The sequence below is a fragment of the Pygocentrus nattereri genome, chromosome 5 (genome assembly GCF_015220715.1).
Source record: "Pygocentrus nattereri isolate fPygNat1 chromosome 5, fPygNat1.pri, whole genome shotgun sequence".
NCBI classification, from domain to species: Eukaryota; Metazoa; Chordata; class Actinopteri; order Characiformes; family Serrasalmidae; genus Pygocentrus; species Pygocentrus nattereri.
Window position 1 is genome coordinate 50626095 of NC_051215.1, and position 15428 is coordinate 50641522.

General features: G+C 39.0%; 1 protein-coding gene across 1 annotated transcript in view; it reads left to right on the forward strand.

The window, feature by feature from the left end:
* The window catches only part of LOC108416460 (mucin-3A-like), a 122753-nt gene that overhangs the window by 6298 nt on the left and 101027 nt on the right, over positions 1-15428 (forward strand). The window contains exons 24-43 of the mRNA XM_037538675.1: positions 385-446; positions 552-652; positions 767-839; positions 937-1091; positions 1210-1331; positions 1758-1819; positions 1925-2025; positions 2137-2209; positions 2305-2459; positions 2578-2699; positions 3125-3186; positions 3292-3392; positions 4878-4950; positions 5046-5200; positions 5319-5440; positions 5868-5929; positions 6035-6135; positions 6247-6319; positions 6415-6569; positions 6688-6809. Coding sequence (XP_037394572.1) covers positions 385-446; positions 552-652; positions 767-839; positions 937-1091; positions 1210-1331; positions 1758-1819; positions 1925-2025; positions 2137-2209; positions 2305-2459; positions 2578-2699; positions 3125-3186; positions 3292-3392; positions 4878-4950; positions 5046-5200; positions 5319-5440; positions 5868-5929; positions 6035-6135; positions 6247-6319; positions 6415-6569; positions 6688-6809 — 2052 coding nt within the window. The remainder of the gene's footprint in view (positions 1-384; positions 447-551; positions 653-766; positions 840-936; positions 1092-1209; positions 1332-1757; positions 1820-1924; positions 2026-2136; positions 2210-2304; positions 2460-2577; positions 2700-3124; positions 3187-3291; positions 3393-4877; positions 4951-5045; positions 5201-5318; positions 5441-5867; positions 5930-6034; positions 6136-6246; positions 6320-6414; positions 6570-6687; positions 6810-15428) is intronic.

Consider the following 15428-nt stretch of genomic DNA (forward strand, 5'->3'; position numbering starts at 1 on the left):
TAAATCGCCTCAGAATGAGTCTGTAGATTATTTCTGATTGATCTTGTTCTTGCTTTGACATACTTTACTGATCCGTTTAAGACTTGTGGCTCAACTCTTCTATAAGCTATAGTGTTCATTTTAATATTAAAAATTAGTTTCCTAAGGCGTATTACTGAGCAGTGTGGCATGCTCTGTGTATCACTCAATGATGGTACATGTAATAAATCATGATCATTTTTAAATGGAACTTTTTCGCACTGCAATATTTTATATGTAAATTAATTGAAAATTTATTTCAGATTTGGGCAACATTGATTAGACAGTCATCTGGTTAATTTAAATAACTTTTATCGGTCAATAAAATGCGTCATTGGGACTCAAACCCTCTGCTTCTGTCTCCAGCTAAACACACTGCTTAATGAACCTAGTGCAGAACTGTTTGAACCCCAGAGCTCTGACTTCAGGTTAGTTCACAACACAAATGTTTAATATTCTGAAATTTCTAACTTTCATGGTTATTGTGTAGTAAACAGTGTTAAACTTATGTTTCTTTCATTTTCCTGAAACAGAACATCAGAAAACCAGGTTGATGGTAACATGCAGTACAGCTTCCAAGAGGGAGACGCTAAAACACCAATCAGCTTCCTGAATGAGCTGAAGACACAGACTGGTACGTTCAGTCACAGTATTGCATACCTTAGCTCATCTATTGTTTTTAATCATTCATTCATGTTTGTCAATTTAAATGTAATATTATTTTCACTAATTACTTGTTTTCTTGCAGTCTCAACTACAACAGTTTCTCCAATGACTACAAGCAGGCTGATTGTGACATCTGCAGCAACTCATTCCAAAATGTACGTTACATACGTAACAAATATGTTTAGGGTACAATAAAAAATTTCCCTGTATTGTCATTCAAAATTTGTGAATATGATGACTTTTCCCTTCCAGTCCTACTTCTGCAGTGGTCTACAGCAGGCTGGTGTTCAACTCCTCGTCACCTGTCCCCAGTGAGAGTTTGGTCCTCAATGCTACCAACACTTTGCTCAAGTCTCGACGTGCAAACCTCAGTAATTCTACACAAGTGCTGAACGTCACCTATGAGAGTATGTTTTCCTCTCAGATTTCATTACACTGATGCAACTGTGTCCAACATTGTACCACCGTTCTAAAAACCCTTCTTTGATCCACCAAACTAAATCGACTCGTCAAAATTTTCTACAGAAATTTCAGAAACGTCCTATGCCGTCATCTTCACAATCAGCGTCAGTAACATCAGCACGCCTGAGAGCCCTGTCCTCATGAACGGCACCTACACCCAACTGAAGAACTCTGTCAACATCGCTGTGAGTCTACATCATTATACACATTTTTCCAATGTTGGGCCTAAATCGCCTCAGAATGAGTCTGTAGATTATTTCTGATTGATCTTGTTCTTGCTTTGACATACTTTACTGATCCGTTTAAGACTTGTGGCTCAACTCGTCTATAAGCTATAGTGTTCATTTTAATATTAAAATTAGTTTCCTAAGGCGTATTACTGAGCAGTGTGGCATGCTCTGTGTATCACTCAATGATGGTACATGTAATAAATCATGATCATTTTCAAAAATGCAAGATTTGCACACCACAATATTTTACATGTAAGTTAAATGAAAATTTATTTCAGATTTGGGCAACATTGATTAGACAGTCATCTGGTTAATTTAAATAACTTTTATCGGTCAATAAAATGCGTCATTGGGACTCAAACCCTCTGCTTCTGTCTCCAGCTAAACACACTGCTTAATGAACCTAGTGCAGAACTGTTTGAACCCCAGAGCTCTGACTTCAGGTTAGTTCACAACACAAATGTTTAATATTCTGAAATTTCTAACTTTCATGGTTATTGTGTAGTAAACAGTGTTAAACTTATGTTTCTTTCATTTTCCTGAAACAGAACATCAGCAAACCAGGTTGATGGTAACATGCAGTACAGCTTCCAAGAGGGAGACGCCAAAACACCAATCAGCTTCCTGAATGAGCTGAAGACACAGACTGGTACGTTCAGTCACAGTACTGTGTATCATAGGTGGTCTATTCCTTTTAATTGTTAGTTTTATTCCACGTTAATGTAATGGTTCTTTATCCAATTATTGTTCTTTCTTGTAGCCTCACCTACAACAGTTTCTCCAATGACTACAAGCAATCTGCCTGCAACATCTGCAGCAACTCCTTCCAAAATGTATGTTAAATACATAACAGACATGTTTAAAGTACAATTAAAATTTCTTTAATAATCTTCATTCAACATTCAACAAAATGATTTTTCCCTTCCAGTCCTACTTCTGCAGTGGTCTACAGCAGGCTGGTGTTCAACTCCTCGTCTCCTGTCCCCAGTGAGAGTTTGGTCCTCAATGCTACCAACACTTTGCTCAAGTCTCGACGTGCAAACCTCAGTAATTCTACACAAGTGCTGAACGTCACCTATGAGAGTATGTTTTCCTCTCAGATTTCATTACACTGATGCAACTGTGTCCAACATTGTACCACCGTTCTAAAAACCCTTCTTTGATCCACCAAACTAAAACGAATCGTCAAAATTTTCTACAGAAATTTCAGAAACGTCCTATGCCGTCATCTTCACAATCAGCGTCAGTAACATCAGCATGCCTGAGAGCCCTGTCCTCATGAACGGCACCTACACCCAACTGAAGAACTCTGTCAACATCGCTGTGAGTCTACATCATTATACACATTTTTCCAATGTTGGGCCTAAATCGCCTCAGAATGAGTCTGTAGATTATTTCTGATTGATCTTGTTCTTGCTTTGACATACTTTACTGATCCGTTTAAGACTTGTGGCTCAACTCGTCTATAAGCTATAGTGTTCATTTTAATATTAAAAATTAGTTTCCTAAGGCATATTACTGAGCAGTGTGGCATGCTCTGTGTATCACTCAATGATGGTACATGTAATAAATCATGATCATTTTTAAATGGAACTTTTTCGCACTGCAATATTTTATATGTAAATTAATTGAAAATTTATTTCAGATTTGGGCAACATTGATTAGACAGTCATCTGGTTAATTTAAATAACTTTTATCGGTCAATAAAATGCGTCATTGGGACTCAAACCCTCTGCTTCTGTCTCCAGCTAAACACACTGCTTAATGAACCTAGTGCAGAACTGTTTGAACCCCAGAGCTCTGACTTCAGGTTAGTTCACAACACAAATGTTTAATATTCTGAAATTTCTAACTTTCATGGTTATTGTGTAGTAAACAGTGTTAAACTTATGTTTCTTTCATTTTCCTGAAACAGAACATCAGCAAACCAGGTTGATGGTAACATGCAGTACAGCTTCCAAGAGGGAGACGCTAAAACACCAATCAGCTTCCTGAATGAGCTGAAGACACAGACTGGTACGTTCAGTCACCGTATTGCATACCTTAGCTCATCTATTGTTTTTAATCATTCATTCATGTTTGTCAATTTAAATGTAATATTATTTTCACTAATTACTTGTTTTCTTGCAGTCTCAACTACAACAGTTTCTCCAATGACTACAAGCAGGCTGATTGTGACATCTGCAGCAACTCATTCCAAAATGTACGTTACATACGTAACAAATATGTTTAGGGTACAATAAAAAATTTCCCTGTATTGTCATTCAAAATTTGTGAATATGATGACTTTTCCCTTCCAGTCCTACTTCTGCAGTGGTCTACAGCAGGCTGGTGTTCAAGTCCCCCTCTCCTGTCCCCAGTGAGAGTTTGGTCCTCAATGCTACCAACACTTTGCTCAAGTCTCGACGTGCAAACCTCAGTAATTCTACACAAGTGCTGAACGTCACCTATGAGAGTATGTTTTCCTCTCAGATTTCATTACACTGATGCAACTGTGTCCAACATTGTACCACCGTTCTAAAAACCCTTCTTTGATCCACCAAACTAAAACGAATCGTCAATATTTTCTACAGAAATTTCAGAAACGTCCTATGCCGTCATCTACACAATCAGCATCAGTAACATCAGCACGCCTGAGAGCCCTGTCCTCATGAACGGCACCTACACCCAACTGAAGAACTCTGTCAACATCGCTGTGAGTCTACATCATTATACACATTTTTCCAATGTTGGGCCTAAATCGCCTCAGAATGAGTCTGTAGATTATTTCTGATTGATCTTGTTTTTGCTTTGACATACTTTACTGATCCGTTTAAGACTTGTGGCTCAACTCGTCTATAAGCTATAGTGTTCATTTTAATATTAAAAATTAGTTTCCTAAGGCGTATTACTGAGCAGTGTGGCATGCTCTGTGTATCACTCAATGACGGTACATGTAATAAATCATGATCATTTTCAAAAATGCAAGATTTGCACACCACAATATTTTACATGTAAGTTAAATGAAAATTTATTTCAGATTTGGGCAACATTGATTAGACAGTCATCTGGTTAATTTAAATAACTTTTATCGGTCAATAAAAGGCGTCATTGGGACTCAAACCCTCTGCTTCTGTCTCCAGCTAAACACACTGCTTAATGAACCTAGTGCAGAACTGTTTGAACCCCAGAGCTCTGACTTCAGGTTAGTTCACAACACAAATGTTTAATATTCTGAAATTTCTAACTTTCATGGTTAGTGTGTAGTAAACAGTGTTATACTTCTGTTTCTGTCATTTTCCTGAAACAGAACATCAGCAAACCAGGTTGATGGTAACATGCAGTACAGCTTCCAAGAGGGAGACGCCAAAACACCAATCAGCTTCCTGAATGAGCTGAAGACAAAGACTGGTACGTTCAGTCACAGTACTGTGTATCATAGGTGGTCTATTCCTTTTAATTGTTAGTTTTATTCCACGTTAATGTAATGGTTCTTTATCCAATTATTGTTCTTTCTTGTAGCCTCACCTACAACAGTTTCTCCAATGACTACAAGCAATCTGCCTGCAACATCTGCAGCAACTCCTTCCAAAATGTATGTTAAATACATAACAGACATGTTTAAAGTACAATTAAAATTTCTTTAATAATCTTCATTCAACATTCAACAAAATGATTTTTCCCTTCCAGTCCTACTTCTGCAGTGGTCTACAGCAGGCTGGTGTTCAAGTCCCCCTCTCCTGTCCCCAGTGAGAGTTTGGTCCTCAATGCTACCAACACTTTGCTCAAGTCTCGACGTGCAAACTTCAGTAATTCTACACAAGTGCTGAACGTCACCTATGAGAGTATGTTTTCCTCTCAGATTTCATTACACTGATGCAACTGTGTCCAACATTGTACCACCGTTCTAAAAACCCTTCTTTGATCCACCAAACTAAAACGAATCGTCAATATTTTCTACAGAAATTTCAGAAACGTCCTATGCCGTCATCTTCACAATCAGGGTCAGTAACATCAGCATGCCTGAGAGCCCTGTCCTCATGAACGGCACCTACACCCAACTGAAGAACTCTGTCAACATCGCTGTGAGTCTACATCATTATACACATTTTTCCAATGTTGGGCCTAAATCGCCTCAGAATGAGTCTGTAGATTATTTCTGATTGATCTTGTTTTTGCTTTGACATACTTTACTGATCCGTTTAAGACTTGTGGCTCAACTCGTCTATAAGCTATAGTGTTCATTTTAATATTAAAAATTAGTTTCCTAAGGCGTATTACTGAGCAGTGTGGCATGCTCTGTGTATCACTCAATGACGGTACATGTAATAAATCATGATCATTTTCAAAAATGCAAGATTTGCACACCACAATATTTTACATGTAAGTTAAATGAAAATTTATTTCAGATTTGGGCAACATTGATTAGACAGTCATCTGGTTAATTTAAATAACTTTTATCGGTCAATAAAAGGCGTCATTGGGACTCAAACCCTCTGCTTCTGTCTCCAGCTAAACACACTGCTTAATGAACCTAGTGCAGAACTGTTTGAACCCCAGAGCTCTGACTTCAGGTTAGTTCACAACACAAATGTTTAATATTCTGAAATTTCTAACTTTCATGGTTAGTGTGTAGTAAACAGTGTTATACTTCTGTTTCTGTCATTTTCCTGAAACAGAACATCAGCAAACCAGGTTGATGGTAACATGCAGTACAGCTTCCAAGAGGGAGACGCCAAAACACCAATCAGCTTCCTGAATGAGCTGAAGACAAAGACTGGTACGTTCAGTCACAGTACTGTGTATCATAGGTGGTCTATTCCTTTTAATTGTTAGTTTTATTCCACGTTAATGTAATGGTTCTTTATCCAATTATTGTTCTTTCTTGTAGCCTCACCTACAACAGTTTCTCCAATGACTACAAGCAATCTGCCTGCAACATCTGCAGCAACTCCTTCCAAAATGTATGTTAAATACATAACAGACATGTTTAAAGTACAATTAAAATTTCTTTAATAATCTTCATTCAACATTCAACAAAATGATTTTTCCCTTCCAGTCCTACTTCTGCAGTGGTCTACAGCAGGCTGGTGTTCAAGTCCCCCTCTCCTGTCCCCAGTGAGAGTTTGGTCCTCAATGCTACCAACACTTTGCTCAAGTCTCGACGTGCAAACTTCAGTAATTCTACACAAGTGCTGAACGTCACCTATGAGAGTATGTTTTCCTCTCAGATTTCATTACACTGATGCAACTGTGTCCAACATTGTACCACCGTTCTAAAAACCCTTCTTTGATCCACCAAACTAAAACGAATCGTCAATATTTTCTACAGAAATTTCAGAAACGTCCTATGCCGTCATCTTCACAATCAGGGTCAGTAACATCAGCATGCCTGAGAGCCCTGTCCTCATGAACGGCACCTACACCCAACTGAAGAACTCTGTCAACATCGCTGTGAGTCTACATCATTATACACATTTTTCCAATGTTGGGCCTAAATCGCCTCAGAATGAGTCTGTAGATTATTACTGATTGATCTTGTTCTTGCTTTGACATACTTTACTGATCCGTTTAAGACTTGTGGCTCAACTCGTCTATAAGCTATAGTGTTCATTTTAATATTAAAATTAGTTTCCTAAGGCGTATTACTGAGCAGTGTGGCTATACTGTGTATCACTCAATGACGGTACATGTAATAAATCATGATCATTTTCAAAAATGCAAGATTTGCACACCACAATATTTTACATGTAAGTTAAATGAAAATTTATTTCAGATTTGGGCAACATTGATTAGACAGTCATCTGGTTAATTTAAATAACTTTTATCGGTCAATAAAATGCGTCATTGGGACTCAAACCCTCTGCTTCTGTCTCCAGCTAAACACACTGCTTAATGAACCTAGTGCAGAACTGTTTGAACCCCGGAGCTCTGACTTCAGGTTAGTTCACAACACAAATGTTTAATATTCTGAAATTTCTAACTTTCATGGTTATTGTGTAGTAAACAGTGTTAAACTTATGTTTCTTTCATTTTCCTGAAACAGAACATCAGCAAACCAGGTTGATGGTAACATGCAGTACAGCTTCCAAGAGGGAGACGCTAAAACACCAATCAGCTTCCTGAATGAGCTGAAGACACTTAGTGGTGAGTTAAAATACAATATCGTTATCTCAATAGGTCTCGTATATTTAGTTATTATTTAAAATTTTATAGAATTCCCTTGTTACTCATTTTTAATGTGTTTCTGCCTTATTCACAGATATTTTTACTCATGGCTTGTTTCATATTAACATATTTGAAATGTTCATAGGCAACACACCCACCATGCCCCCAATAGCAATCACAGCTTTGCAGAGCACAGCAGTTCCAACTCCAGAGATTTCAACAACTTCCGTTCTGGATAGAACTACATCTACAATTATGAAGATCACAACATCTCCCACTCCAGAGATCACGGCAGCTCCACCTCAGCAGATCACGGCAGCTCAACCTCAGCAGATCACAGCAGCTCCAACTTTGTAAGTGCAATGCTACAACAGTTAAGTTAAATAAAAACTTCACTATGTGTTGTAAAAGTAAGTTTTCTCACATGTCGTTCTGTTTTCTTCCTCCCATTACAATAATAATATAAAATATCATACGTCTAATAGAATTATGAAATCATTCAGTGTTTTTTCAAGTTCTCTTCATCGCTCATTCTCCACTTCTTTATGTAATTTAGAAATCTTACTTTCGGTTCTTTTTCAGAGTGGGGACTGTGCTGATTTATATCCGCTTGGTGTTTAAGAACCTGACCACTCTACCCAGTGAGGCAGAGGTTCTTAATGCTGCTAGTGCCCTGCTGGACTCAAGTGTCAGAATGAAGCGAGATGTCAGCACACAGAAACTGAATAACCCAGTGAGCATCCAGAACGTCACCTATCAGAGTGAGTTTCCTTTCTGGACTGGAGTGTCAACTTTGTAATAACTTTAAAATGTTGTTTTTCTGCTGAGAGCCCACATGTTTAGCTAAGAACTGGTCTAACAGCTAATTTAATATGAGAAGTAGTGACTTTTTATGAAATGTTATAATCTGCTAAATAACTCCATCATTTCTTTTTAGAAACGGGCAGCAACTCATACACTATCAGCTTCGCATTCAAAATCAGCAATGTGAACATTTCTAAAAACATTGAACTGAGGAATGAAACATATGATGCAATCCAAAACACCATCAATGGCCTAGTGAGTGTCAGACGATCTTATAAACTCTTCCACTAGAATAAATTTGTGAGCTAAACTAAAAATGTTCCTATTCTGAATTTCTTGCTGGTTTGAAATCTACACAAAAGATACTTCTGCCGTTATAGCTCATAACTGATTTTTATTCTCATCTTCAGCTGAACAAAATCCTAAATAACCCAAATGCTCCACCATTCGTCTTCCAACGAGCAAACTACACGTAAGCAATGATTCAGCATTTACTGATTTGAATCTGCCAACAATCATGAACTGAGAAAGTTCACAGACAATATAAAATGACTAATTTCACTTGGTTTCTTTGTTCTTTCTAGGGGTAACGACACTGTGATTCAGGCTAATGCAGAATACGTCTTTGTGGAAGGAGATATCAAGACACCAAGTGGATTTCTGAATGAAATACTCAACATTCCAGAGAGAACTACATCAACAATTATGGAGATCACAACATCTTCCACTCTGGACATTACAACAGTTCCACATCAGCAGAACACGATAGCTCCAACTCTGGAGATCACGGCAGTTCCACCTCAGCAGATCACAGCAGCCCCACCTCAACAAATCACAGCAGCTCCACCTCAGCAGATCACAGCAGCTCCAACTTTGTAAGTGCAATGCTACAATAGTTAAGTTAAATAAAAAACTTCACTATGTGTTGTAAAAGTAAGTTTTCTCACATGTCGTTCTGTTTTCTTCCTCCCATTACAATAATGATATAAAATATCATACGTCTAATAGAATTATGAAATCATTCAGTGTTTTTTCAAGTTCTCTTCATCGCTCATTCTCCACTTCTCTATGTAATTTAGAAATCTTACTTTCGGTTCTTTTTCAGAGTGGGGACTGTGCTGATTTATATCCGCTTGGTGTTTAAGAACCTGACCACTCTACCCAGTGAGGCAGAGGTTCTTAATGCTGCCAATACTCTACTGGACTCAAGTGTCAGAATGAAGCGAGATGTCAGCACACAGAAACTGAATAACCCAGTGAGCATCCAGAACGTCACCTATCAGAGTGAGTTTCCTTTCTGGACTGGAGTGTCAACTTTGTAATAACTTTAAAATGTTGTTTTTCTGCTGAGAGCCCACATGTTTAGCTAAGAACTGGTCTAACAGCTAATTTAATATGAGAAGTAGTGACTTTTTATGAAATGTTATAATCTGTTAAATAACTCCATCATTTCTTTTTAGAAACGAGCAGCAACTCATACACTATCAGCTTCGCATTCAAAATCAGCAATGTGAACATGTCTAAAAACATTGAACTGAGGGAAGAAACATATGATGCAATCCAAAACACCATCAATGGCCTAGTGAGTGTCAGACGATCTTATAAACTCTTCCAGTAGCCTAAATTTGTGAGCTAAACTAAAAATGTTCCTATTCTGAATTTCTTGCTGGTTTGAAATCTACACAAAAGATACTTCTGCCGTTATAGCTCATAACTGATTTTTATTCTCATCTTCAGCTGAACAAAATCCTAAATGACCCAAATGCTCCACCATTCGTCTTCCAACGAGCAAACTACACGTAAGCAATGATTCAGCATTTACTGATTTGAATCTGCCAGCAATCATGAACTGAGAAAGTTCACAGACAATAAAAAATGACTAATTTCACTTGGTTTCTTTGTTCTTTCTAGGGGTAATGACACTGTGATTCAGGCTAATGCAGAATACGTCTTTGTGGAAGGAGATATCAAGACACCAAGTGGATTTCTGAAGGAAATACTCAAAATTAGTGGATTAGCTGGAGGAGGGTTTCCAGGATGGGCCCTAGCCATCATTATCCCATGTGGTATTGCCATCATTCTCGTACCCTGCTGGATTATACTCTGCGTAAGTTCTTCAAGAGTGCCTGCATTTTAAATAAAAGCAGTTATTAACTGAAAGTTACATTAAATTCAATGGAACCAGTACTTTTAATATAAAGAAACTGCTGAAAAATAAATAATATATAGATGTTTTAGGTGAATATATCATAAATTCATGCCAGACATTCACATCATCTTTCCATGTTACCATCAATCTGGTTTGCTGACGTTCTGTTATACATAAGTATAACACTGTTTACTACACAATAACCATGAAAGTTAGAAATTTCAGAATATTAAACATTTCTGTTTTTTATGGTTTCTTTTCCTTCAGATAATGCTTTCTGGTTGCTGTGGAGCCGTTCGTAGACGCTGGCATAGACGACGGTCATACAATTTGGAGTATCCAATACACAACAGCCTCTTCTAAAGAACAAGTTCTTCATGCAACAACACCTTACATTGATTTAAAACCTGTTATGGTGAATAAATGCCAGGTCTTTGAAAATATCAACATGTTTACTTCTATACTATCTGGAGTAAAAGGGTGAATGTTAAATATTTAGGTGTGATCATTTATGGTGTATCCATTTAATTGCTTTTGCAGCCTGTATTGCTGAATTTATACAGGATGTATATTACATTTTCAGAGGAATATAATTGAATGAATGTATAAAATCATGAACAAGTTATTATTTATTGAATTAATTTATTTTCTTGTATCAGTATTTCATGTTAATTTATTAATTAAATCAAAATTGTGAACTACACATTTCATTCCAAACAGAGAGAAATGTCTGAAATTCTGTTATTTATACTGCACTTTTTCTATATGGCGATAAAAATGAATTTGATTATTTTTCTGTTATCTTATAAAATTATATTTAATGATTCTCTTCATATCATTAAAATGAGTATTTATCACTAACATTGATGTTTTTGTATTTTCTGTATTGTATGTATTTTGGCACCCATTTTTAATTTGTAAATTTTAAATAATTATGGATGATCCAATCAACTGATGGATCAATAACAGTTACAGTTATTTTACAAGTATCATGCATAACATGTATTTTTTTTTTTATTTGAATTCAATTTTTAAAACATTCACTAACTCAGCAGAAACATGCAGCTTAGCACATCAGTTCAACTGGTGCACACATTGCTCTATAATTATCAAAACACAGCAGAAACATCTCACACAACTATTTTGGCTTATAGAATATACTAACAACAGTTGGCATGAAGTTAGATACATTCTTTGTAAATCTTTTATGTAGTAGAGACTTAAAAAAGAAAATAAAACATTTTGCATACTAATTGTTTATTTTATTTCCTGATTACATCATCAGGAAAACTTTACAAATATTCTAGAAAAGATTGTGTACTGTCTGCTCTATAGGAACAAATACAGTAGTAGCAACCAGAATATCCTTTGCATAATCTAGTAATGAAAAAGTTGCAGATACGGTTATTGCTTTGTCTACCTGCTCTTCAACATCTGGCTACACATTCTCATCCACATCACACCTAATGTCCTCTTTTGCTCATACAATGCTGGGCCCACAATGGACCATCCTCAAGGTAACTGCAGAAGTGGTCCCGTTTTACATCAGGAGAACACTTAAGCTTAGATGGTTATCAGCTGTGATAACCAAATTTAAATGATTCCACTTGGGAGCCACAAAATCTAAACAGCTATCCTGACTGACTTGCATTGGGAACTTTACTTATATGGACTAACTAACTTTGAGCTTGTTACTGAGTTACAGTCAATTACAATTCTGACAATCCTGAAAGTTTGTTTAATTACTTTTCTAATCACTGCTCAGCAACTGTTTTTATATCCTCCGTTACTTTACTGTAAGTAGTGAGCTCACACATTTAAAATTCCAAATATTCATAGATGTGATTGGGAAATCTGTAAACACACAAAAAAAGTTTAAAAAGTTATCAGCAGTGATCAGAGAACTGTATGAGGTGAAAGCCAGTTTAGTAATGTTTAGCTATGGACTTTTATTATGACACAGATAACCCTAATGGCAGCAGGGTGGGTAGTGTATTCAACAGACAGTATTTGATTGATGTTGTACTTGTTGTAGCTACCATATTGTCATCATACCACCAGTCACTCGTAGAGCCACCATTTGTACATCGCCAGTTAATAAAGCATCCTGACCGAAAAAATAGCCATAGTGTATTTACAACAGTAACAACAGCATAGAAAAACAGAATGCTATAATCTTTTACAGTATCCTGGCAATCTGACACTGAGAGGAAAAAGAGCCTGAAGAGCTGAGCAAGCAAAAGAGAAATCTATGGATCACGAGAATAAACAGATAAAACCTTCAGTCATCTTCTTATACCAAAGCGTGCTCTCATCATTCGGTCACAGGTAAACAGTTAGGTGAAGGATGAATTCTTTAGCTTCACCTTTGAACATTTTCAGTTGTTAAGGATTGTTCATGATTGATAAATGACACTGTTTGATGACTGGCATCTGCAATCGATCTACTTATGTCTATATATCATATGCTTTAGCTTGACAATGAATACAAGGTAATGTAACGTCAAGCTAACACTGATTATCCCAGCTTTCCGATTACAATCACATTTGATGGTGCAGCCGATGGTACAAAAATATATCGCCAACCCTCACACAGACGAAATAATTAGAATTTTAGTGATTTTTATGCTTTTAGCTCATGCAGTGAAGAAGCTGATGCAGTGTTTAATTACAGATGTCTGGATATGCAATCACAGGTGATAACATAATCTGAACTCAAAGATAACCTGTCAGATTTTGTAAGGATCAATACCTCTGATCAAACTGACTTTTTCTTGATATCTTAGTTTGGAAGCCGTAGCCAATATTGACTGCTAAAAAACATGCCCAACACAATGTGGTCACCTGAGGCTTTTCTATGTATTGCAAATACTATCTATAGGCTCTTTTCACAAAACCAGAAACACCCAAATGCTGGGTAAAAAAAATAAGCTATAGCCTTATGACCATTATTATCCTCAGAAATACTGGTGTTCTATCAATTCAGCCTTATCTTGACATTCTTGGATTTCATCCATCCATCCATCCATCCATCCATCCATCCATCCATCCATCCATTATCTTCCGCTTCTCTGGGGTTCGGGTCGCGGGTCTTCCACTAGCTCCCTGGGGGGATTCCAAGGCGCTCCCAAGCCAGCTGGGCTATATACTCACGCCAGCATGTCCTGGGTCTTCCCCGGGGTTTCCTCCCGGGTGGACTTGCTTGTGACACCTCCCAATGGAGGCGTCCAGGAGGCATCCTAACCAGATGCCCGAACCACCTCAGCTGGCTCCTCTCGACATGGAGAAGTAGCGGCTATACTCCGAGTCCCTCCCGGATGACCGAACTTCTCACACTATCTCTAAGGGAGAGTCCAGACACCCTGCGGAGGAAACTCATTTCAGCCGCTTGTATTCGCAATCTCACTCTTTCGGTCATTACCCAAAGCTCATGACCATAGGTGAGGGTGGGAACGTAGATCGCCCAGTAAATAGAGAGCCTTGCCTTATGGCTCAGCTCTTTCTTTACCACAACAGACCGGTAAAGAGCCCGCATCACTGCTGACCCAGCACCAATCTGCCTGTCAATCTCCCGCTCCCTTGTACCATCACTCGTGAACAAGATCCCGAGATACTTAAACTCCTCCACTTGAGGCAAGAGCTCATCCCCGACCCAGAGAGAACTCTCCACCCTTTCCCGCCTGAGAACTATGGCCTCGGATTTGGAGTTACTGATCCTCATCCCGGCCGCTTCACACTCGGCAAACCTATCCAGCGAAAGCTGAAGTTCGCGGCCTAATGTCCCCAATAGGACCACATCATCTGCAAACAGCAGCGATGTGACCCTGAGGTCACCAACCCGGACACCCTCCATCCCCTGACTGCGCCTAGAAATTCTATCCATAAAAATTATGAATAGAATCGGTGACAAAGGGCACCCCTGATGAAGTCCACCTCTCACTGGGAACGAGTCTGACTTACTGCCGGCCACTCCTGCTTTATTTGTACAGGGCCTTGAATGGCTCGTAGCAAAGAGCCATGTACCCCAGACTCCCAAAGCACCTCCCACAGAATACCCTGGGGAACACAGTCGAATGCCTTCTCCAAATCCACAAAGCACATGTGGACTGGTTGGGCAAACTCCCATGAACCCTCGAGAATCCTGGAGAGGGTAAAGAGTTGGTCCAGTGTTCCACGACCAGGGCGGAACCCGCACTGCTCCTCCTGAATCCGAGGTTCGACTATAAGCCGGACTCTCTTCTCCAGTACCCCTGCATAGACCTTACCAGGGAGGCTGAGGAGTGTGATTCCCCTGTAGTTGGAACACACCCTCCAGTCCCCTTTTAAAAAGAGGCACCACCACCCCAGTCTGCCAATCCAGTGGCACTGCCCCCGATGTCCACGCAATGTTGAAATGGCGTGTCAGCCAAGACAGCCCCACAACATCCAGAGCCTTGAGGAACTCCGGATGGATCTCATCCACCCCTGGAGTCTTGCCGTCAAGGAGCTTCTTAACTACCTTAGCAACTTCGGCCTCAGTAATGGACAAGCCTATTCCTGTGTCCCCAGACTCTGCCTCCTCACTGGAGAACGTGTCGGTGGGATTGAGAAGGTCCTCAAAGTATTCCTTCCACCGCCCAATGACGTCTTCAGTCTTCAATGACTCCACTATATACAGTGCTAGCGGCACACTGCTTTCCCCTTCTGAGTCGCCTGACGGTTTGCCAGAATCTTTTCAGAGCCGACTTAGTCACTTTCCAAGGCCTCACCAAACTCCTCCCACACCCGGGTTTTTGCCTTGGCAATGACTGAAGCCGCAGATCGCTTGGCCTGTTGATACCTGCCAGCTGCCTCTGGTGTCCCACAGGCCAACCATGCCCAGTAGCACTCCTTCTTCAGCTTGACAGCATCTCTCACCTGGGGTGTCCACCACCGGGTTCAAGGATTACCGCCTCGACAGGCACCAACTACCT